The sequence below is a fragment of the Madurella fahalii genome (assembly GCF_045866475.1).
Source record: "Madurella fahalii IFM 68171 DNA, scaffold_1, whole genome shotgun sequence".
Lineage (NCBI taxonomy): Eukaryota > Fungi > Ascomycota > Sordariomycetes > Sordariales > Madurella > Madurella fahalii.
The window spans coordinates 2,272,057-2,295,300 of record NW_027263971.1 but is presented as its reverse complement, the minus strand read 5'-3'; the positions used below and the strand labels follow the sequence as shown (position 1 = coordinate 2,295,300).

General features: G+C 56.6%; 10 protein-coding genes across 10 annotated transcripts; 4 read left to right on the top strand and 6 right to left on the bottom strand.

Annotated features, from left to right (window-relative positions):
* Positions 1–454: 454 nt before the first annotated feature.
* Positions 455–1,917, bottom strand: MFIFM68171_00703 (Vacuolar membrane protein-domain-containing protein; the record flags this gene model as incomplete). Its single annotated transcript, XM_071056125.1, has 2 exons — positions 455–1,105; positions 1,177–1,917. The coding sequence occupies 2 exons, from the start codon at positions 1,915–1,917 to the stop codon at positions 455–457; spliced, it is 1,392 nt and encodes a 463-aa protein (XP_070912226.1).
* A 1,685-nt stretch (positions 1,918–3,602) lies between these two features.
* MFIFM68171_00702 (putative RNA-binding protein (RRM superfamily)) lies at positions 3,603–4,285 on the bottom strand (the record flags this gene model as incomplete). Its single annotated transcript, XM_071056124.1, has 5 exons — positions 3,603–3,703; positions 3,772–3,899; positions 3,960–4,016; positions 4,081–4,104; positions 4,248–4,285. The coding sequence occupies 5 exons, from the start codon at positions 4,283–4,285 to the stop codon at positions 3,603–3,605; spliced, it is 348 nt and encodes a 115-aa protein (XP_070912225.1).
* Positions 4,286–5,147: 862 nt separating this feature from the next.
* On the top strand, positions 5,148–6,086 carry MFIFM68171_00701 (IBR domain-containing protein; the record flags this gene model as incomplete). The annotated part of the gene is made up of 1 exon (XM_071056123.1): positions 5,148–6,086. The coding sequence occupies one exon, from the start codon at positions 5,148–5,150 to the stop codon at positions 6,084–6,086; it is 939 nt and encodes a 312-aa protein (XP_070912224.1).
* An 875-nt stretch (positions 6,087–6,961) lies between these two features.
* Positions 6,962–8,461, bottom strand: RPT1 (26S proteasome regulatory subunit 7; the record flags this gene model as incomplete). The annotated part of the gene is made up of 4 exons (XM_071056122.1): positions 6,962–8,071; positions 8,143–8,257; positions 8,308–8,399; positions 8,459–8,461. The coding sequence occupies 4 exons, from the start codon at positions 8,459–8,461 to the stop codon at positions 6,962–6,964; spliced, it is 1,320 nt and encodes a 439-aa protein (XP_070912223.1).
* A 520-nt stretch (positions 8,462–8,981) lies between these two features.
* On the top strand, positions 8,982–10,763 carry CCT4 (T-complex protein 1 subunit delta; the record flags this gene model as incomplete). Its single annotated transcript, XM_071056121.1, has 4 exons — positions 8,982–9,032; positions 9,096–9,147; positions 9,203–9,858; positions 9,921–10,763. The coding sequence occupies 4 exons, from the start codon at positions 8,982–8,984 to the stop codon at positions 10,761–10,763; spliced, it is 1,602 nt and encodes a 533-aa protein (XP_070912222.1).
* Positions 10,764–11,411: 648 nt separating this feature from the next.
* On the bottom strand, positions 11,412–14,272 carry MFIFM68171_00698 (Arsenite resistance protein Ars2; the record flags this gene model as incomplete). Its single annotated transcript, XM_071056120.1, has 3 exons — positions 11,412–11,960; positions 12,021–14,017; positions 14,152–14,272. The coding sequence occupies 3 exons, from the start codon at positions 14,270–14,272 to the stop codon at positions 11,412–11,414; spliced, it is 2,667 nt and encodes an 888-aa protein (XP_070912221.1).
* A 1,049-nt stretch (positions 14,273–15,321) lies between these two features.
* On the bottom strand, positions 15,322–17,469 carry PRP28 (mRNA splicing protein prp28; the record flags this gene model as incomplete). Its single annotated transcript, XM_071056119.1, has 1 exon — positions 15,322–17,469. The coding sequence occupies one exon, from the start codon at positions 17,467–17,469 to the stop codon at positions 15,322–15,324; it is 2,148 nt and encodes a 715-aa protein (XP_070912220.1).
* Positions 17,470–19,148: 1,679 nt separating this feature from the next.
* Positions 19,149–20,250, top strand: ORT1 (mitochondrial ornithine carrier protein; the record flags this gene model as incomplete). The annotated part of the gene is made up of 2 exons (XM_071056118.1): positions 19,149–19,280; positions 19,342–20,250. 2 exons carry the CDS (start codon positions 19,149–19,151, stop codon positions 20,248–20,250), a joined length of 1,041 nt encoding a protein of 346 aa, XP_070912219.1.
* A 475-nt stretch (positions 20,251–20,725) lies between these two features.
* On the bottom strand, positions 20,726–21,459 carry MFIFM68171_00695 (TspO/MBR family-domain-containing protein; the record flags this gene model as incomplete). Its single annotated transcript, XM_071056117.1, has 3 exons — positions 20,726–21,049; positions 21,120–21,283; positions 21,348–21,459. The coding sequence occupies 3 exons, from the start codon at positions 21,457–21,459 to the stop codon at positions 20,726–20,728; spliced, it is 600 nt and encodes a 199-aa protein (XP_070912218.1).
* A 696-nt stretch (positions 21,460–22,155) lies between these two features.
* MRPL25 (mitochondrial 54S ribosomal protein mL59) lies at positions 22,156–22,784 on the top strand (the record flags this gene model as incomplete). Its single annotated transcript, XM_071056116.1, has 3 exons — positions 22,156–22,550; positions 22,615–22,675; positions 22,740–22,784. The coding sequence occupies 3 exons, from the start codon at positions 22,156–22,158 to the stop codon at positions 22,782–22,784; spliced, it is 501 nt and encodes a 166-aa protein (XP_070912217.1).
* Positions 22,785–23,244: the final 460 nt, after the last annotated feature.

The following is a 23,244-nucleotide window of genomic DNA, read 5'->3' as shown; positions in this document are numbered from 1 at the left end:
CAGATGCGGTGTTTAGGAGCACGACCGGGTGCTGCGGCGTGAATTAGCTTAGACTCTGGGTTTCGTTTACTGTAACTGGATTGTTAGTATCAATAATCGGCTGATTATTACCCAAGCATTGGCAGCGAAGTGTGGTGTTGAGAGGGATTACTGAATGGGAGGCAGAAATATGTGCGCTGTGGATTCCGTACGAGACCCGCCATGATTCTCGACTTAACCAAAAAAACCCGCTGAATACTAGAAGATTACACCCTTATATATGTATTGTCCCAAGAACCCAGCCCAGACGCCTGCATGCGAACCAACAGGAAACCAATGAAATAAGAAGAGGTATGCCATGTTCGCCCTGGATGAAGACGATGCAAAGTCATGTTCCAACCCTAGCCATGAGGAGCCCCGGGCCCACCTTTGACCCCTTGCAATATGAAACAATACGCTGTGCTGCCCGATTACCTCACTCGGGAGGAAGCAACTCCTTAGGCAAAGTCCCTCTGTTCGAGGTACGACTCGAACTGCTGCCAATCACCGTCTGACTGTCGCCATCAACTGCCGGGTCATATTCGAAATCGCGGCTGCCGCGTTCTGACCGGCTGTCTCTCCTTGCAAGGCGCACGCGCGACCCACCGCCGTTGGTCTTGGTGGCGTCCTCATCCTCCTCCCCATCGCTTCCGTCAGTCTCCGACGCCGAGAGCTCTTCGTACACGACCGTGCCGCCCGCGCCCGCGCCGGCCTCGTCCTCGGCCTGGGCCTCTTGCTTCTTGATGTAGGAATCTATGATGTAGTACTGCAGGGCGTTCATGATGAGGGGGAAGAGCATCATGACGAAGAAGATCTGTAGCCTCTCGTTGCCCTCGGTCCAGCCCAGCGCCCAGTCGCCGACGTGGGGCAGCCAGGGGAACACCATGAAGATGATCAGGACGACAAACTTCATGCCCATCAGCCCGCAAAAGTAGATGACGCTCTGCTTGAGCCACCACATCGCTTTGGGGGGGTTGCCGTAGTTGCCGCTCTGGACCGACTCGGGCGGGCTGCCGAGGGGCGTGAGGGCCACGAGGCGGGTGGTGACCCGGACGATGACGATCAGGATCGGGATACCGATGGTGGTCTGCAGGTAGGGGAAAAGAAGCGTTAGCCTAGCAATGCAAATATGGGCAGGATAGGGAAGAGTCAACCCACATCAATTGCCAAGTTCAGCAGATAAAACGAGCACGGATTCGGCACGTATTCCTCCTCGGCATGCGCCCTCGCGGCCAGCCCCATCGTCATCATCATCCCACCACCGACCGCCGCGCCCACGGCCCTCCTGGCCACGCCGCTCACGGCCACGACGGGGTCGACGACGCGTATCGTGAACCGCCCGCTCGTGAACAGCGACATGACCACGTTGGCCGCGTGCACCAGCACGCTTCCAAACACCTGCTTGGACACGTCAAAGAACCATATCTTGACGGGCCGCTGCGGCCGCTCCCGCCAGCGCTTGTACACGAGCGAGAGCAGCGCCAGCGCGCCGAGGGCGAGCTGCACCAGGATGGCGAACGGGCCCAGCAGGCGGCACTCGGTGGGCTGGTCATCCATGGGCGACGACGGCGAGCCCGGGCCCGGCGTGGCCGTGGTTGTGGCGGAGGCTGTCGAGGATGGCGTCATCATGGTGGTGACCACGACGACGGTGGTGGGTGTGGTGGTGGTGGCTCCCCCTTCTCCTTCTTCTGCTGCTGCGCCTGCTGCTCCTGCTGCAGCCGCCGCCGCCGCCGCCGCCGCCGCCGCCGCCGATTCTCCCAGTCCCGGGTTATCGATGCCGACTCGGAAGGGCGGGTCTGTCGCTGCTGCTACCGCCGCTGTGATCGACGATGCGACATCGGGAGCGAGGGCGAATGCGGGGCCGACGAGTGGGGAGAGATTGCCGGACGGGGGCAACATTTACAAGCTGCTGTCGACGCTGCGGATCGATAGCATCGGGAGCGAGCCTTAAAACTATTTCGTTTTCAGCCCGGGCCGTGTGAGATTGTTGAATCGCGGATAATAGGGGGCTGTGTAGTCTGTCCGGTTGAGACGACTCGGTTTCAGCTCCTCAGGAGGTTTCGCCTAGTTAGCGAGCGCTGGGGTGCAGGCGCTCGGTCGTATAAGTGGCGCTGTTTGGTTATGTACAGTACGCACGTATGGGCTTTGGAACGTTCTGAAGGAGAGGACGAAAAGGAAGTCGTCTGAGAAAAGCGAGCGAAACAAATAAAAAGCCCGAGGTTGCAGCGAGTGTGGTGCCTGGAGCTCATCTAGAGCCAGGGCGGCGCAAGAGAGGCAATGCACGAGGTCATTGCAGCCGACACGCCTACGACATCGCTATTGGTCATTCAAGCTTGGCCCTACCCGTTGTGGCGGTCCATGGCGGGCTGTCTTACCCGGCGCCCAGATCCTCAGTGGAGTCGGAGCCAGGCCGCCGGCTGCTAGCTGCCGGTAAAAAAAGTGACATTTTGCCTGCGAGTTAGATAAATCGACTTTGTCACCGGATATTGTGACCGTACTTAACTACGATTCCGCGGGATAAAGAAGAGAGTAGTAGTGTAGAAATGGCAAGAGAAAAGGAATCGAAAGGGAAAAAGAGTAACAGAAAAGGAGAACAGCGTGGAGTTATTGCTCTCGGTGGGCAAGCTGTACATATTAGCCCAGTAGAGCCGAATATCTTGTAGCTAGGTACGGTCGCACTACCAGGAGACACGGTTGGTTTATCTGGATTGTTCGCCTGCTTTGGAAAGAGCCGAGAATCCGCTAGGCGTGCGGATGTTGGCTTCTAGAACCGGGAGCTTGATGACGATATGCTTATCTCAATCAGGCGACTTATTTCTGCTTGGAGATCGAGGTTTACCTTATTTGACGAACCGAGATGTTGGTTTACATTCATTCGTTTTTATGCAATTAGCCAATCAACGGACCCGGCTAGCACAAAAAGTCACCCCTTGTGAAGCTTCAGCATTACTTAGAATATCGTCGCAATTCCCCACAGCTCGCTGCTATGGGCCGAGTCTCCGTGATGGTTCAGTCTACGGCCCGTGTTCAATCTGGAAACCACAAACGGCAGCCCCGAGATAGAAAAAGGAAGGCATTGAGAATTGCGCCGACTGCCATGCTCATGTCCTGAAAACAAGACCCAACACCATCGAATCGCAAATCCATCCCCTAGTCGTCCACCAAAGCCATCGCCGGGAGGAATACCTCCTTAAAAATAAAAAATAGAAAAAAGGAAGAACCCTTAACTGAATGAGCAAAACCTTTGCTGGTGTCGTGAAGTGGAGTGGCAGGCCCAGCCAGAGCTAAATCCGCTTGCTTCTGCGCCTGGACGCCGCATTGGTACAAACAAGTCGTGCAGGTGATAAGCTGGTAGCAATGATGCCGCGTTAAGCGCACTCTGGCACGGTGGGAAGTAGCTTCCGCACGAAGTGAGGCATCCTTCGTGCGTGCGTGGCAATATCCGGCCTGCCCCGTCTGAGGATCGACCTCGGCGCCTTAAGCGCCGAAGCCGCCTTTGTCTTTGAGGAGGTGGATGTCGAAGAAGACGGGCCTCCAGACGAGTTACGTTGACTCCGAAGGCTGTCCGCAGGCCCGTCTAACTGTCAATCGATGCCGTGTTGCTTCTTGAGGCGTTCTAGGTTCTCCTTGCGGGCATCCAGATCCTCTTTTGTGCGCAGCATCTTGTCTGGCTGGTGGTAGAGTACTGCGCGACAGTACGTCAGACGCGGAACGGGCATTAGCAGAGAGAAAAAAAGAGAAGATGCAACATACCGACAAGGTAACGGTTCTGGAAGTTGTAACCGTTCAACTTATCGCACGCCTGCTTCGCATCCATTACGTCCTCATAGACGACGAAGGCGGTGCCTTTTGTGTTGCTCGCGATGCCCTGTCGAACCTGACTATGAACGGAGTGAGCGTGGCGAGCCCGCGATGTCGAGGGACCAGAGTGCTTGACGTACCGAATGGGCCCGTACTTCCCAAAGAGATCGAACAGCTCCTCTGGAGTGACGTTGTAGCTGGCCCAGCATTAGTCGGCGGCGATTTCGGGGGGGAAAATAGCCATGGTCCTCGGTAACACACCTTAGATTCTTTACGAACAAAGCTCTGTCCATGATGGCCGACGTTAGCCAAGACTCGAGGGATGCGAGGACGCGGGCCGGAAATGGCGGAGGACCGGACGCAGATAGCGACCGGTGTGGAGACCTCTCCGAGGCGACGACGGCAAAAGCATTGCGAAATCGACTTACCGATTTACCTCCGGGCCAAGTTTGTTGGCACGACTCATATCTCGATGTCGATTTTGGAATTGCTCGACACGGTGTTTCGATAGCTAACGTCAATGGGCGGGCGGCGGGTCGCGGTGCAATGGGGCGAGACGTTGAGGCTCTGAGACGGGTTGACGCGGGAGTGATGAGGAGAGAAGTTCGAAGTTGGAAAGCAGCCAGGTGGGGCTTCTCGCCTAGCGTCCCACGTGACGGGTGTTTTATTGGATGCGTCACGATAACACCAACCCATTTTCCGATAACCCGAGACAGAACAAAGACGATCAACGAAGCGGCGTTGGGTCCTTTTCACCCTTTGCTACCTATGGAAACACTCCTCTGCTGGGCATTGTCAAGCCTCGGAATGCGCTTGGCCGGGGAGGAAAAGACGGGATGATGGGGCCGGTTGGGGCCGGTTGGGGCCGGGGTCCCGCACCGTTGTATATGTGTAAGCCATGTCATCCCAACTCCGCTGCAAGCCCAGGTCAGCCGGTGCTGCACCCCGTCTTGTCTAACAAGGACAACACAACCCGGACACTGGGGGATTTGAGCGGCCTTGCCCATGCACTCGACGTGTTTGCGCTTGCGGCGCCGCAGCAATCGGATTCGCTGGAGCGGGAATGAAGCAAGGGCCAACCTGCACAGTCTCCAATTTCCCCTTCAGCACTTTACGCGAACCCCGTCGGGCACAGCGTACCGAGACCTGCTGGGAAAAGGGTGGACCCTGCTAACTTTAACAACCTCGCCTCCACATTCGCTGCCGCTGCCCTTCGCTCACTCTTCACAATTTCTTCGACGAGCCCCTGCTAAACTGGCCTCCATCCCGATCTCGTCCGTGGGTATCCGAGCCCATCGCACCCATCTGCTGCTTCAACGAAACATACCATGCCGTCGGTAGCCCAAGAATTACCGACAGTGCAATCATGCAAGAAGCGAAGGCGAGACGACGACAACAATAACAACCACCACCACCAACAACTCCAACTGTACGCGGACCTCCTCGCCATGTCCGCGATTTCGGGCGCTAATCAACATCCATTTCTCAGCTCCCACAGTGTCAGCACCACACCTCGCGGCACCATCTTCGTCGACAAGAACTTTGACCATGGCGTTCTATTCCAGCACCCCCCCCTCCACCAGTCATCGCCCCACGCGGCGACCCGCAAGATAATGCCGCTTCAGTCGGCAAAACGGCGACGCACGTCAGTCGACAGAGACGTCGGGGCATTAGAAGGGGAACCAATGCAGCGATCACCATCCAGCTCCCCTTCTCGGAAGCAACAGCAACAACAACAACAACACCACCACCACCACCCCCAACAACAAATACACCATACCAAAAGCGCCGAGAAGAGTCGGCAGACAATCGTCGCCGCCGACGACGCCCCCTCATCCACGGCCCTCATCGACCGCTGCCACATCTGCTTCCGTAAACCGACCAAGAAATCCGACCTCGATTCGTTCGCCGACTGCCAGGGCTGCGGCCTGCGAACGTGCTACGTGTGCATTCGCGAGTGCCTCGGCTGGGGCCCCAATTTAGAGGCCGAGCTGCTGGTTCCGCCTCCGACGGCGGCTACGGATACGTCGTTTACCATGCTCGACGTCGATGCGGTGGAGCACGGGGATGGGGATGTCCATGTGTTTGGAGAGGAGCAACGCGACTTAACACGAGACGCTGAAGGAGGAGGAAGGGGAGGGGGAGGTGGAGAGGGGTGGGCGAGAGGGGGCGGGCACAGGCAAGTAGTGTGCAGTCGGTGCTGTGTCGAGAAGGGAGAGGACGGGGATGTCGTGTGTTTAGGGTGTTTGCCGTTCATCGAGGGCTGAGATGTTGAGGATTTATTTTTCGTTTGTCTTCTCTTTTATTCCTAATATCAGTGGCCGGGATGGATGGGTGCAAAGGGTGCACGCTGGTCCGGGTTCGGGGGTCATGTTTTCGGCGTTGGGCCCTAGTTTGATGGATGGCTCCGGGCATGTCATGATCATCGACAAAGAGGGCCGACGACAGGGACTGATGCTCTACCGATGCTCGGCGGACCGCGTCGCGGATGCAGGGAATTGAACGGGGAGGAAATTGGACCATTTATGCCTCGGCGATAAGGATGGGAGAAGAAGCAACCTTGTCCCCCGCCCTATCCGGCTGACAAAAACTCGACGACGCCTAGCGATACGGAACGCCTAGACAGGAAATAAGCCAAGGACGACCATTCTGCGGGAGGCTATACAAGAAGGAACAGTATACAATGCCCTACGGTGTCAAGCAATGTGTCAGTTGGAGCCCTGTGTGGCTCCTGGTTTCTGGGGATTCATTACGGCCGTAGCGAGAGCGGCTTTTTCATCTTCATTGGGGTATCCGCGATACCCTTCCAAATTAGTTCGTCAGGGGACCTGGGTTCACACACCCATTCATTTTTATACATGTCCATAGCTCAGCATGAGCGACCTTATACCTCCTGTAGATAGTGTAGCTAGACTATTTTAGAGTCAGGTATTGGGACTCGAGATATTCGTGACTTGACAGTTTCAACTGAAGTAGTTAGACCATCAGGTATCCAGGAAGTAGTTTGTGAATTCAGGTTTATTCCGCCGATATCATGGCCTCGCTCATGGGCCCAAGGTGTATCATCAACTGTCTCTGGCCAACTGCTCGCAGATAGTAAATTTCCTATTCATACATGCAGTACACAACTTGAACCGCCGCTCTAATTGTACTGTGCGTACGCGGCAGTCGAGTTGAACTTGAGGTTGCCCTTGATGACCTTGTCGACGGCGCTCAAAAAGTCCTTCTCGGTCGCCACCTTCCTCCTCGCGCGGATGGCAAACATGCCAGCCTCGGTACACACGCTGCGCAGCTCGGCGCCCGTCGCATTGGGGCACAGCCGAGAGATAAGCTCCCACCGGATGTCGCGTTCAACCGACATGCTCTTGGCGTGGATCCTTAGGATGTTGGCGCGGCCCTCAAGGTCGGGAAGCGAGAACTCGATCTTGCGGTCGATACGGCCCGGTCTCATGAGAGCGGGGTCCAGCGTCGAGGGTCGGTTGGTCGCAAACATGACCTTGATGTTGCCGCGGGCGTCGAAGCCATCCAGCTGAGTGATGAGCTCCAGCATGGTTCTCTGGACCTCGTTGTCACCTCCGGCACCGTCGTCAAAACGCGCGCCGCCGATGGCGTCGATTTCATCGAAGAAAATAATGCACGCCTTCTTCGTCCGGGCCATCTCGAAGAGCTCACGGACCATCCTAGCGCCCTCGCCAACGTACTTCTGAACGAGCTCGCTGCCGATGACGCGGATGAAGGTGGCGTCTGTCCGGTTGGCGACGGCACGGGCGCAGAGCGTCTTGCCGGTACCGGGGGGCCCGTACAGGAGGGCACCTTTCGGGGGGTCGATGCCCAGATTGCCGAACCGCTCGGGCGACAACAGCGGCATCTCGACGACCTCGCGCAGCTTTTCCACCTGCTCCTTGCAGCCGCCGACGTCGCCGTATGTAACGTCGGGCTTCTCTTCAACCGTCATCATGGTCACGCTGGCGTCAATCTTGGGCGGCAGCGGGAGGAGGATTTGGTACTTGTTCCGGTCGACGCCGACACGCATCCCCTCCTCGATATCGGTTGGGCTGACACGCTCGCCAAGCTGGACCACGAACTTGGCGATCTGCTTGACATTGATGACATACTTGCTCTTGGATTCGTCCTTTTCGTCCGGAATGATCTTGGTGCAGCGCGCTACTTGAAGAGGCTGCTCCTCTGACATTCGCTGGCGGTCGGCGGCAACATCCCAAAGGTGAGGCGGTGCGAGACCGGTATCTGATTCCTGTACGGTGGGGTCAGCGCAAACTGCGCCCGGTCGCGGACTCGTGGCAGCAGCCCCGCGGGGTTGCGTACCTTTACGCCAATCTTCTCGTCTACGCTCTGTTGCTTCTCCTTTATTTGCTGTTCCAGCTTCTTGATGGCGGCTCCATACGGTGCGGCGCCGTATGTCTTGAGAACTTGGATATCCCTTCGCAGCGTCAGGTCAAGCTTGGGGCAGCGAGCGCTAGGGCGACGGACTCATCTGATAGGGGTGTGATCTTCTTCTCTTCTATCTCGTCATCGGCGAAGTTTTTCCTGTATTTCTCCCAGTTTGAACCTGTAGCAGAAGGCTACGGGGGCGGGTCAGTACGGCCAACGGCGAACTCGATCGAAGGGCGTTTAGGCGTACCATGATGACGGCTCGCTACTGCGTGGTAGTCGGGTGCTATGGTTGAATTACGTAGCCGGAGGTTGTAGAGTAATAGACAATGTGGGCGAATGGTGCCGTAACTCGCTGGTGGATGTACTTTGCGAGTCGGTATTGTGGAAGGCGAAGTGTTGGAGGGATGGTTGAAGGCGATTTTGGGTGCAGCGAACGCAGTGGGAGCTGTTCCGTAATCCCATGCTGCCTTGGGCCCAGAGCTATGCGAGGCTGATAAATGCCTAGACCTAAACGGGCTAGAACCAACCCCCCGTCAAGACCCCGCTGTGCAGCATGCCCGGGCCACCGCAGCCCAGCTCCCCCCCCACTGACGGCCTGGGAAGAACTCCAGCACCCGACAGAAAAATTCCCGTCCCACCTTAGAAGCGTAACCTGGGAGGTGGGAGCTGCCTGGAGGCAAACAGAGGATAAAAACAGCGAGTCGCAACAACAGCAGCACGCCCTGACTTTCCCAGACTCTCCTGCATCCGGACCCGAACCAGCTTGCAAAATGGCAACGGCGACACAAACCAGCGGCGGGGGTCAAAATGCGACGTTCAGGGTATCCTATTCCCCCTGCTTGTATACACCCACGCGCTGAGCTCGTGCTGACCCCGCGAAATAGGACAAGGAGAAGCCGCTGGCCGTCCGGTCCTCCAACATCGTCGCTGCCAGAGGTATACATCGCTCCGTAATAACGCCGTGGACCGCCGTTGTGCTAACCCACTGCAGCTGTTGCCGACGCCATCAGGACGTCGCTGGGACCGCGGGGTATGGACAAGATGATTCGGAGCGGCAAGGGCGAGACCATAATCACCAACGACGGCAGCACAATGCTCAAGAGCATGTCGGTAATGCATCCCACGGCGAAGATGCTTGTCCAACTGTCAAACGCCCAAGACGTCGAGGCCGGTGACGGCACAACATCCGTCGTGGTCATCTGCGGCAGCCTGCTTGGTGCTGCGGACCGGTTACTGTCCAAGGGCATCCACCCTTCAGTTATCTCAGAGTCATTCCAGAGGGCCGCCGCCGCCGCAGTAGAGGTTCTTCACGATATGTCACAACCGATCTCCCTCACAGATACCGCTGCCCTCCTGCAGGCGGCCAACACGTCGCTCTCCTCCAAGATCGTCTCTCAATATTCCAACCTCCTCGGCCCCATGGCCGTCAACGCAGTCACGAAGACGATAGATCTCAAGACGGCCGACAATGTCGATCTAAAGAACATCCGTATCATCAAGAAGGTTGGAGGGACGATAGAGGACAGCGAGCTGGTGGACGGCCTCGTCCTGACACAGCCCGTCATCAAGAGCGCGGGGGGCCCCATAAGGATGGAGAAAGCCAAGATCGGTCTTATCCAGTTCCAACTGAGCCCGCCCAAGCCAGATGTATGTTCTGACCCTCTCTTACCCCGTAAATCTACCGATTGACTAACCTTGGCGTTTCCCAGATGGAAAACACCATCTCGGTAAACGACTACCGGCAAATGGACAAGATCGTCAAGGAGGAGCGCATGTACCTTCTCAACATGGTGAAGAAGATCAAGAAGGCCAAGTGCAACGTCCTCTTCATCCAAAAATCCATCCTGCGTGACGCCGTCAACGACCTATCCCTGCACTTCCTCCAACGGCTGGGCATCCTTGCTGTCAAGGACATTGAGCGCGACGAGGTCGAATTCATCTGCAAGTCTACGGGCTGCAAGCCCATCGCCGACATCGACAGCTTCACCGAGGACAAGCTCGGCTCGGCCGACCTGGTCGAGGAGGTCCAGAGTTCCGGCAGCCGCATGGTCAAAGTGACGGGCACCAAGTCTGCCGGCAAAACCGTCTCGGTCGTCGTCCGCGGCGCAAACAGCCTCATCCTCGACGAGGCCGAGCGATCCCTCCACGACGCCCTCTGCGTCGTGCGCTGCCTCGTCAAGAAGAAGGCCCTCATCGCCGGAGGCGGTGCCGCCGAGATCGAGATCGCCGCGCAGCTGAGCAAGCGGGCGCGCGAGCTGACGGGCACCGAGGCCATCTGCTGGAAGGCGTTCGCCGACGCCATGGAGGTGATCCCGACCACGCTGGCCGAGAATGCCGGGCTCAACAGCATCAAGGTCGTCACGGCCCTCCGTCACCGCCACGAGATGGGCGAGAAGAACGCGGGCGTGAGCATCAAGAGCGGCGGCGTCAACTCCAACATTGCAAAGGAGAACGTGCTCCAGCCGCTGCTGGTCAGCACCAGCGCCATCGAGCTGGCGGCCGAGACGGTCAAGATGATTCTGCGGATTGATGACATTGCGCTGAGCAGGTAAAAAGACGATTAAGGCCTGGGTTGGCGTGGAGAAGGGCTATGGCATATTGTTGGGGTCAAACAAACCAACAGCTGCAGGGTAGATAAAACAACTGCATGAATGAATGATGGGATTGACTGCTGTTGTCGATGAAATCAGAGAAACAACATAACAACCCCCCATCACCGTGGCCAGTATGCCTACATAATAAGGGTTGCCGAGAGCAGATTTGATCAACCGTCATCTCCGTGTCCAGGTGAAAGTCGTAGAGATTTAAAAACACAAAAGGACCACATGCACAACCGAGATGCTAGCTAAACGGGGACCATAAGAAGATAAAAAAAGGCTTCTTTTTCTCTGATAGTTTTTTGCGGTATCGTTGTTCCCCAGTAGACCCCTGGAATCAGCTGCATCTTAATGTCCTACTGTACAAAGCTAAACAATCCTCCGAGTAAGCTGCAACTTTCAAACCCACCAAGGTAATAGCAGCTCCGCCTCCACTACCTCACCGTTGCACTGTACTCCTCCCTTCAAGCTCAAAGAGCGCCGGGAAACCATCAAACACCAACAAAGCCAAGGATTGGCAATCTCTTGAGGGGGTGCAACGATGCCCGGCGTCTGCCGAAAAAAAAGTAGATTGAAGCAAAATCATCGTTAGACCGCCGTCACTCAATAGTTGAGCTCACCACCGCCACCACCAGACACCTGATCGAGATCCTCATAGCTCTTGATAGTCCGCCCCTGAACCGCCTCGCGGGGACCCATGGCGGCGCCACCGGCCGCACCGTCACCCCATCTATTAGCTGGGCCGGGACGGCCACGCCCGCCCATCGCCCCGTTCATGCCGCCGCCATCACCACCCCAGCGCGGGTTGGAGCGGCGGTCATAAGGGCCGGCCCGGTTCTGGAACCGGCTGCCTCCCCCCATGGCACCACCGCGGCGGATGGGACCGGAGCCGCGCTCGTCCCCGCCCGAAGCGTGCCAACCTGCGGTGGCACCCATCGGGTTGGCGCCCATCATACTCGGCGGGAACATGGGCATGGGGAAGCCCGGGAAGTTGAGCATGTTGTTCATGGCGTAGTTCTGGAGGTTGAAGCCGCGCGGAGTGCCCGTCGGCTGTTGACCGTTGGAGGGCGGGAAGTGCCCGTTGGAGTTTGCATCGGTCCGAGACGGCGCGATGTGCGCAGGGTCAATGACGTAGGCATTGATCAACTCGAACTACAGTCCTTCGTTAGTATGGCCATGATTCTCCGAGTCTTCAACAAACAGGTATCTCACCTCTTCCTTCAGCTTCTCTAACCACTCTGTGTGACGCTTCTCGACGTGTTTACGCCAGAAATGCTCCTCCTTAAACAGCTTAGTGCACTCTGGCACCCTGCAGCGCCACTTGTGCTCGTCTTCCTGTTTGACGTGCTTGGCGAGCTCCTCGTTAACAGCATCCTCCACCGGCTTCCCGCCCAGTTTCCGGATGTCAACCGATTCCGGGCGCAGAATCTGGTTGATCTTATCCTCGAACGTCTTGACCCAATTGTAGGCACGCTGCAGCTGCTGTTCAGTCTTGCTTGAGGCACGGAACTTGCGCTCTCCCTCAGGCGCTTCTCCCTCCTCGATATCCTCGGTGTCCTTGCGCTTCTTGGCCGGGAAGGGATCACCGTTGGCGCTCGCCTGGGCCACAGCTTTAGCGGTTGAAGATAGGGTGCTCCTGGGCCGACGAAGGTGCCCGCCAGGGCATTTTCGGGTCAGCTCGTGGATCGAATCGCTCTCGAACACGCAGAAGAAGCAGAAATTGAAGACGCGGCGGAGGTACTCTATGGTGAGATCCAGGCGCTTCTTGGCAACCAAGAGGTCAATGTCATCAACCTCGTCGTCCACCATTCCCTCATCCTCGTCATCCTCGCCTTCTACGACCATCGACTCCTCCCCTTCTTCGACCTCGGCATCCATGGCGTCATCCATGCCAATTGCCCTATCCTTTTTCGGCTTCTTGACCGGAGAGACCGGCGCAGCAGGGTGGAGTTTCCCTTCAAGCCGTAGTTTATCAACGTGCTCTTCAATCTGCAAAGCCGCGTTGAAGTCGGACCCAAAGTCGCTCTCGAACTTGCTGATCAGTTCTGTAGCGAGTTGAAGGTCTTTACGGATGCGGTCGGGAGCCGAGAAAAGATCCCACAATGCCTTCTTTCTTGGGTGTGTGGGCGGATTATGGACGCCGACGTGGCAGGTAAAGTCGCCCCGTTGCTCGTCCTTGACCGTCTTGCCGTTGATGGCATCAAGGGCTCTCTCTGCAGTTGAGAGAGGGGCTGCAGGTTTGGATTCGCCATCCTCTTCGTCCTTTACATCATCACTCTCTGCACCGACAGGAGCTTCTGGGGCGGGGTGGAGCATGATCCAGCCGATTCGGTGGTACCGTTTACTGGGGTTGGGATCGCTGAGAGACAACCACTTGAAGCCACCTTCTCCCTCGCCGAGGTGCTCCTTGCAGAAGGCCTCGAGATTTGCGCGGCTAACAGAAGGTGCAATCGTTTTGATAAGGAGTGTTGGCTGGAAGAGACTCTCATCCCTAATCTCGACACTGTTGGCGGGCACCAAATCGCCCACGCCAAGAACTTCATTTGCGGCGGTTGCTTCGCCTTCTTCTTTCTCAACCACACCGCCCGCCCCGTTGCTCTCGCTCTTAGGGATGCCTTCAAGGGAGAACTCGTCGAGAGCCCCGGAAGCGAGGTCTTGCTCCCACCGGGCGTATGCGCCGCGGCGTAACTCGTGTAGTTGCTGTCGGAAGGCGTCCCTAACCTCAGGGACATAGCGTTCTCTGAACCACTGCTCATCTTTGTGCTGCTTGACGAAGGCTTGGGCCATCTTGGCCTGGAGGTCCTCTTTGTAGGCGTCATAAGCCACCTGAATTTTGGCCTTTTCCTTTTCGCGCTCTTCTTGGGCCTCGCGCGGGCCACGGATACGCTCCGGCTCGCGACGACGGCCCATCCTCAGCCGCTCCTTCTCTTCTTTGATCCTTTCGTTGGCCCTCCACCACTCGCCAAAGTACGAGAAGCCAACCTGGTAAGGAAGCTTGAGGGGGTCCGGAATCGGGTTAGTTAAAGGCTGTGGTGGGGCCGCATCCTGACCAGGGACATAACGGTCGATGTTGGCGGGCGGCGAACCGATCCTGCGAGCGCGGTCATCCCGATCCCGAGTGCCAGCGTACTCATCACGTCCACGACCTCTCGGTTCGTACCGATCAACTGCGGCAGGGGAGCGCGATCGACGTCGGCTACGATCTGTACCTAAAACACCATGTAAGTAAGCAAACGACGAAGAATAAGAAACCGGCGACAGGGCGGGAGATAATAGGCTGCGGAGTTTCCCAAACCCGCGGGAGAAGAATGAAATGGAGCGGTCAAGAAAGTTGGCAACGCACCAGGCGACCTGCTGCGGTAGAAGCTGTCTCCTCTCTCATCCTTGTTTCTCGCATCGTCCCTCCCGTTCCAGCCGCGGTCGCCGGGGGAGCGGACCGAATCGCGATAATGGAACATATCCATAGTTATCAAAGGGCCGGTGTGATTTATTTAGTCTTTCGAGCGCTGCGCAGGATGCAAAGGTCGAGGTAAGGGAGGGACGAGATAGAAGAAAGGCGGTTGGCGTCGTTGGTGGTTCGCGTTCTGTCGTGCGCTTCCGAGACCTTGTTTGCCGCTTGCCCTAGGTTATAGAATTATGGGGGGGCTTTCATAGATTGAACAATTGTTTGTCGCGGGCGACTACTGTTGGGCGGCATGATTGCGGTTAGAAAGAGTAATTCTCGGCGAGGGGGCTGAGACGCAACAAAGATAAGAGAGAAGTAGGCGGTGGATGGTAATGACAAGCAGATGCAATTAGAAATAAAACATTTGGCGCATGAAGCCGCCAGAAAAGGAGGAGGGTAAGGGCGACAGAGGGGTGCGGGGGGTTATTTTTTTGCCAGAGAAGGCTGATTCGGTGATCGGGACGATGCAGAGGTGTGTGGAGGTGGGTGATGAGGCTGCCGAGCAGAGTCAAGAATGCTCAAGCATGAAGCGCCGTGCTAACTGCAACTCCATATAACTGGAGCGGATAACCGAGGCGAGAAAAATAACGAGATAGGGCAAGCAGAAACAGAAGAGAAAAAGGGTAAACGAACAATTACATAGAGTTGGCGATGGGCGCTGGATGACTCCCGAACCAAGGCCGATGCGCGCGAGGTTGGCATGCACTCGCGACGGCGTGGAGTTGTTGGGAGATGGCAATTGCCTGGCGGTCCCACAGCTGCTGATCTGGGTTGGCAGCAAGATCACGTGCGGCTCCACAAGGTAATCGATCAAGGCGCTGTGTGGGGCTTGGCGTTTCGATGATGGCTGTTGAAAGGGAGAGGAGAATGTGGAATAAAGAAAGGGAAGGTTGACTTGTTCGTGGTAGATTAAAATAAATAGGGGCAAGTATGTTGCTATTATTGCCATCAGCTCTATGAGGCGGCGGTTCTAGGACGGCCTATTCTAAGGAAAAAAAGGGTCTTTGGGCCACTCTGAGCAGACACCGGACACTCAACCACATACAACTCGACCCAAGTACGTCTTGTTTACTGCTGCCACGACCCGCCCTTCCCACCAAAACCGCCGCTATCTTCGACCTTCTTCCCGCGCGTTGGCTTCGACTGCGCGGCCTCGTGGCGCCGCAGTTCCTCAGGCACCTTCGAGATCGAGGATTTGGAGATGATCTGCTTCAGATCATACATCACCTCGGCGTCCTCATTGCCCAAGAAGGTGATGGCCACACCACTCTTGCCGGCACGACCAGTACGACCGATACGATGCGTGTAGGCTTCAATGCTCGACGGCATGTTGAAGTTGACAACTAGCGAGACGTCCGGCACGTCAATACCACGCCCCGCTAAGTCTGTGGCCACCAGGATATTCGACTGGCCGTTGCGCAGCGACGCCAGCGACGCCTCACGCTGTTCCTGCGTCTTGCTACCGTGCAGCGTGACCGTCGAGTGGCCCCATGACTTGATGTCCTTGGCAACCATCTCGCAGTTCCGCTTGATGTTGACAAACACAATGATAGGCGGCTTGAACTGTCCGGAATTGAGGATCTCCTGGAGCCTCCGCTTCCTCTTGTCCTCGCCTGAAATGAACTCGACCCGCTGCTCGACCGTGTCCACGGCCTCGCCCGCGTTGCCGATCGTCACAATGGCCGGCCGCCGAAGATACTTCTTGGCAATCTTCTCCACCAATGGCGGCATGGTTGCCGTGTACATCATTGTCTGCCGGTACCGGTCTTTACCGCCGAGATACCGGCTCATTAATTGTGGGTTCTCTGCATCTTCTGTGTCCGGTTTCTCGTTGGTCACCGGCAGAGCGTCAAGGATTTTGGTCAGGGGTTCCTCGAAACCCTGATCGATCATCCGGTCAGCTTCGTCCATGATGATGTAACAGCACTGCGAGAACACCAACAGACGCCTTTCAAGACAGTCCACAAGACGGCCCGGCGTCGCGACAATAATCTCTGCGCCGTTGCGGAGCGCAAATGCTTGCTCTTCCAACGAGTGGCCACCGACGATGCTGACCACGGTGAAGCCCAGGGGCGTAGCAAACTTCTTGGCCTCGGTCTCGATTTGCTGCACCAGTTCTCTGGTGGGCGCCAGGATCAGGGCATACGGTCCATCGTTCTTGTTGTATTCTGCAAGAGGCGGCAGCTCGGATATGTAGACAAGGAGCGGTAGTAGAAACGCGGCCGTTTTGCCGGAACCGGTGACGGCGACACCAATCAAGTCCCGTGCTTGCAGCGCGATGGGTATGGCAGCCCGTTGGATCGGAGTGGGCTCGTCGTAACCGACATTGTGAACGATGTCCAAGAGTCGGCGTGGCAAGTTTGACTCTTGCCAGCTCCGCATCGGGTTTGGAATGGCACCGCCCTTGGTGGCGATGCCAAAGTTCTCCTTGAATATGCGCCAGTCGCGTTCCTTCATGTCCTCCAGACTCTTCTCGGACCAGTGTTTCCCCAAGTTCTTGCGCTCCGCTGCTTGCTTGACGCGCTCGTGCTGCTCCAGGAGTTGCCTGGCGCGCTCCTCTCCCGTCTCTGGATCGCCACGCCGGATGGCCTCGGCTTTCCGCAGAACCAGCTCGTCAGAATTATCATAGCCTGCCAGTCTAAAGAGGGGATCGGGGCGGTCGGCGTAGATGGGGTCGAACGGCCTGCTGGTGTCATCGTCGGGATCCCAATCAAAGTTGAACTTATTGGCCGCCGTCCTCCTCCTCTTCTTCTTGGCCGAAAACGTAGACTGGTTAACTTCGGGCCCCATATACCGAGCCCGCAGTTCTGCTTCGTCGTTCCGCTCCATTTCTGCCCGTTTATGTTCTTCGTCGTTCGCCCGGCCGCGTTTTCCTCCGTGTCGGTGCTCGCCATCACCTGGCGGGCGCATCGCCTTGGGTCCGGTTGGTATGTCGTGCTGTGTCGTGCGCGATCTTGGTTTGTCGTCCCCGTTGGTGCCGTTCGTACCTTGTGCGCCATTCGTGCCGTTCGTGGTCCAGCGGTCTAATCCGGTGCGATTCTTCAGTAAAGCTTCTTCCTGCCGCTTGAGTTTCTCCTCTTCCTTTGCCTTCTTTTCTGCTTCCAAGCGCTCGCGCTCCTTCTTGGGAATCCACCTAGGCTTAGATGCTTGCTCTTCTTCGGCCTTGCGCTGGCGCAGCAGCGCAGCCACGTCTGGCGGTACTCGTCTCGCTGCCATGCTTGTATCTAGGGAAAAGTTGATGGTTGCTCGTCAACTTTGGGTTGCACGTTGCAGGCTCTGGATAACATTGGCGGTTTTAGTGGAGCAGCCGAGATCTACCAACATTCTCTCTCGTCGGAAAGCCCATTTCAAGGGTTAGGGTTCTAAGAAGAAGTACACAACCTCTGCTGTAAGCCAGCTCAACTCAGAAAAGTAAGATGCCGTTTCCCGCTTCATTTTCGTTCTTATTCTTTCCTTTTCTGTTTCCCTTCATCTTGTCTTTTCTCCCCTTCCGCCCCTTCTTCTCCATTTCTTTGTTTATTTAATGACCGGCATCCCCATTCCACACAGCTAAGCAGAAAGGGTCCCCACAACCCGAAAGACCGCTCCCGCTGTGAAGTCGGCGCGTGTAAGGTCGGGCCACCACCCCTAGTCCACCAGGGTTCCTCTTCGATGGACCCTCAATCTTATCAGATGATCAGATAAGATTTCTCATCGGATCTAGGCACCTTATTCGGCATGCTCAGCGCTCCATTGCATCGTAAATTCACGCAGTGGGGAGCCTTCTGAGGCAGCTGGCGCGGTAGCTAATGGCAGGGGTGATATTGTACCCAATACATACAGAGCACGAGGACCACCTGAGCTGTTCCGCAACCCCACGGGCTTCCGCGCTGGAATTCTTTATTTTGACAATCCATGACCGACAACTTTCCCACGTCATCTTGGAAGTGTGGTGAAGGGTCGTCGACATGACAGACTGCCGCGGGCAAATCGCCTACCCTCGTGCATGCGTCCGTGGGGTTGCTGCATAGTTGCACTCGGCAGTCCGCTGGATCCAGAGCTCTCCGAACCACGCCAGCATGGCCATCTCCGGCACACCTAATATCTACCCGCCCACCGAAAGTGTTGGGGACTTTGCGTTTGTTGTAGTAACCTCATGCCAAGCGTGCACTTTCCAGGTACATGGTACTCAAGACAACCCAAGACAAGGAAGGCTGTGAACTTGCCCCTCGTCAACCCCACCACCAGAACCCCTGTTGCCAAGAGCCCAGAGCTGTTCCAAAAAATTTCGCACGTCGTTCTGCCGAAGCCGTGGCTGCCGGCGCCGGACAGTGCTGAATTGGAACGCTATCCTGCCTCTGCCCTGATTTCTGACCAGTTTCCCACCGAGGAGACTGCCCCCTTACCCTATGATGTGAGGTTCTTTAAGCCTCTGCATGTACGGCGAGGTGCCGGTCTCCAAGAGTTTTGTTTCTCTTCAAAACCGTCGGACAAAGCCCGCAGACCGCCCCGCTCCGTTCATCGGGTGTGGTCTTCTCGTGGGCCGTCTCTCTTTGATGAGCGGTGACTGAGAGATCGAGTCATATGTATGAGTGATGCCGTTAGGTTGCGCTCTGCATTCAGAACAAACAACATCTTGTCTTCATTCCTGTTCCATTGTTTGCTCACTTGGGACAAGGCGGCGTTTGCCCTTCAATTTTCCTAGCCTGCAGCGCAGCAGCGTACGTATCGTCTCAGGTCACTACCCAACGAGGCTGCTCTGCAGGGGCACTCATCCACACCCCGGGCGGTCTCACAGCCCACGCGGGGGTTGGTTGCAAACGCAGTGAAACTGGTATTTGACGACCAGTTCGAGTTGCTGGTCTTTGAACTTGTCCTCGACCTCTCCACTTTACTTTAATTCACAATCAGCCATCATGGAGCCGGTAACCACTCGGCAAGGCGGCCTCAAAACCGAAACTCCCCTTTCAGTAGCCACCACTACGCCCGTACCTCTCAAGCCCAGAACGGCAGTCATGGAGGCTGTCGAAGACATTGTCTACGGTTCTGTAAGTGTCTACCTTGCTCTCCAATGTTTTAGCCCATCGTTTCTGACATACTTTTTCTTAGGTAGCTGGCATCGTCGGTAAATACATCGAATATCCCTTCGACACAGTTAAGGTTCGCCTCCAGTCACAACCCGACCACCTTCCGCTGCGGTACAAGGGCCCCCTCGACTGTTTCGGCCAGTCAATCCGGGCCGACGGGTTCCTCGGACTCTACCGGGGCATCAGCGCCCCGCTGGTCGGCGCCGCCATCGAGAACAGCAGCCTCTTCTTCTGGGAGCGCATCGGCCGCGCCGTGGTCTACGCCTCTGGATACGCGCCGCGCGACCAGCCCCTGCCTCTCTCGGCGCTCTGGATGACGGGCGCCTTCTCGGGTGCCATGACCTCGTTCCTCTTGACCCCAGTCGAGCTGGTCAAGTGCAAGATCCAAGTCCCCGGTGGCGCGGCCAGCAACAGCAAAGCGCCGCTAAAGCCCATCCCCGTCATCAAAGACATCTTCCGACACCAGGGGCTGCGCGGGTTCTGGCACGGCCAGTTGGGCACGCTGATCCGCGAGTCGGGCGGGTGCGCGGCTTGGTTCGGGTCCAAGGAGACGGTCACGGAGCTCTTTCGGGAGTGGAACCAACGGCGGAACCCGTCGACTGAGGGGGGAAAGGGGCGGCTCCCCCCAGCCGACGACGACCCCCTCCCGCTCTGGCAGCAGGCTGTTGCGGGTGCGTCGGCCGGTATGTCGTACAACTTCCTCTTCTTCCCCGCCGACACGATCAAGTCGCGCATGCAGACGACACCGATCGGGCAGACGGCGGCCCACCCAAAAACGACGTTCGCCGAGGAGGCCGCTGCGCTGTGGAAGCAGGCCGGGTTGAGGGGTTTCTATCGGGGCTGCGGGATCACGGTGTTGCGGTCCGTTCCGAGTTCGGCGTTTATCTTTATAGTCTATGACGGACTCAAGAAGTATTTCCCTATGCAGTAGTAGGCAGTGGGCAGTTAGAGGGATGACATTGATTTTATCAGCATTTATAGAGAGATGCGCAAGGGGCTCGGGCGGTTTGACGCGGCGCGACAACATAGACGGGGAGCATTTTCATCTCTTATTATGCAGCGGGCGTTGGGTGGTATTCCGGCGGTAGGATAGGCAGGAGGGGAGGGAAACTGCTTTATTATCTGTCTCTCTGCCTAGAAGTGGGAAGGAGCGCGAGATCCTCGTACTGTCACGTTGGTTGTATGTATGGATAAATACTTTGCAGTGGGACGAGGGGGTTGTGCAAGGTAGAGCGTAGATGACCATCACACGCACACACACTGAGTGTGCTTCATTGCTGAATGAAAGCATTGTACATAGACGGAAATACCGTTGCAGAAGAACACACCATAGCCCCTCCTCCCACTTTCTTCCTTTCATCTTTTTTCCATTCCACTACCTCCGAGTTTACATCCCGTACAGTTGCTCACTCCTTCTTCTCCGCCCGTCCAGCGCCAATACCACCACCCCTGGTCGTCAAATCCCAGCCGTTCAGATGCCCCGTCGCCGCGGACAGGTAAGTCGCGAACCCGAGCCACGCCACGTACGGCGCCAGCAGCCAGCCGGACACACCGTCGACCTTGGTGCCCCACAGCCAGGCGAGGTACGAGTTGATGCCCAGTAGGGCGGCCGCGTCGGCTGTGGCCAGGGCGGGCCGATTCAGCCCGTAGAAGAGGGGCATCCAGGCCAGGTTAAGGCCCAGCTGGATCGTATAAAGCGTTGCGCCGTGGCGGGCGGCTGAGATGGTTTCCTATTTTTTGGTAACACAGTCAGAATGTTTACCAATGGGGAAAAGCGGATGGGAGTGGGGTTTGAATCACGGAGGTGTTGAGCGCAGAGGTGCCTATGTCGATGGCGCGGTGGGCGGCGTAGCCCATCATCACGTAGAGGGTCGTCCATACGGGGGGGAAGACGGAGGCAGGCGGGCGGAGGGGGGGTTGCTTCGGGGGAGGTGATTGTTGGTGTTCGGTTCTGTCCGCTGATTCTTTTTAGATAGGAGGTTAGTGAGACTTAAGGAGGGGAAGGGGCGTTGTGCGGTAATGACTTGCGTCTCGTACTGTACCCTATCGCGCTACCTAGGGCAACAGGCAGAAGGACAGAGGCCGGCAGGCTGGTGAAGACTGCCTCGGGGAGGGTGAGAGAGGGGATGTAGGTCGTCATGTTGAGTATTGTACCAAAGTATCAATCTCCAGCAGTAGTCTGCGTGAGGATTGTATGAGGAGAATGTTGAACCTGGGGTCCTTAAAAGGCAGGGAGAGCTATGAGGACGAAGGTATGACGACATCAATGGCTTTACCCGAGACACCTAGGCACTGGTTCACGGCAGAAGCGAAAACCCAGCAATACTGTAAAATGGTTAACCGAACAATAGATATCGCTACAGTAGCCTATGTTACTCCAATAGTGCCTTCTTAGGTGATAACATCGGAGCTCTGCTCCTCGAGACCAACCAAGTTTGTACGCCATGAAAACGCCCATGAGAACACCATAGAGGGACAATCGCCGTTGGAATCGCTCGTTACTTGTGAGGCAAGCAACGGGGTATATACACAACCTAAGAAGCCAGTGTCTTCGCTGGTTCGAAATTCGACTCTTATTTCCACCGTAGCGCCTGAAATCTAGAGGCGAAGATGCTCTTTGACAGCTGCAGCTTTAACAAAGGTTGAGAGCAGCTAATTCTGCTAACATTATCTGGCTGGGCGGATAATACATTTATGTGGGTCCGCAACTACAATGAGGGTTAGGGTCAGTAATGCGCTCAGCTGCTTGTCACTTTTCCGAGACGCCCAAGCGTCGCGACCGAGAAAACCTTCCTGCCCGCCGTCCAACCCACCACGCTGCCGGCCAATTGAGACAATGGCGGCACCGATATCAAGAAATGTACAGTTGGCGATGGCGCTGCCGGCGCGCCTTCGCACCTTTCTAGCACGGTACCCCCCGGCCGCCATCTTGCCCGACAGTGCGACCCCCGAGACTTTCAAGACGGGTTACCAAGAAGAGACGCCGAATCCGTTCATGCCGACCAAGCACCCCATCACCGGGCGATGGCACGACCCAAAGTACTCGCTGCGCCGGCAGGCTGAGCTGGTGAAGCTGGCGCGGAAGCATCACGTCGAGGAGCTGCTGCCGTTCACACCCAAAGGCACCGAGGAGAGGTTACGCAAGAGAGTCGAGCTGGGTCTGCGTGTCAAGGGTACCGGTGTTGGGCAGAAGGTCAAGGGTCACAAGCACGAGCGGCAGCTCCAAGTCAAGTATGTCTGGCTCATCTGCCAAGTTCTGCTGGGAATTTTGTTTGCTGACTTGGTCGCGCGGCAGGATGGAGAAGAGGAGGCAGGCCATGCTGGAGATGCCCGCACTTATCAAGGAATACAGGAAGGTCGGTTAAGGAGTCCTTCCGATGCTTCTGTTCTCTCGGCCGAGTCGCTAACAAGTTATTGCAGTTGCCGAGATGGAAGTTCACGAAGACCGTCAAGTTCCCGAAATGAACAGACTGAAGTTGTCTACGGGAGCCGGAATGTGTTTAGACTGTACCAATACCAATGTACAACATTTCTCGACCCACGGCGGGCTTGACATGCGCACGTGCGGTTCACGGCGATGGCCAGGCTTCATCGACCACTGTTCGTCCATACTTGGGTGTTTGCTCTGCTTCAAATCCCATTCCCCCACCGTCATTGCGCTCTACTATGCTACCCGAGTGGGCACGCAGTTGACTGCTCAGACGGTAACTGCCCTTGTTCCCCGCGGTCTTCGCCCCTTACACCCATCGCTCCCCAGTTTGACTTCGCGGGATCTGAACTCGATTCCTCGCTCAGCCCGTCGAAAGGTGGACGAAGAGTCCTTCAGACAGGTTAGAGCACGTGATCAGCCCTAAATCATTCTCATCAATTTTGACTGTCATTTGCTCTTCATCCGAGAGTTATGACCTTGGCATATCATCACCTA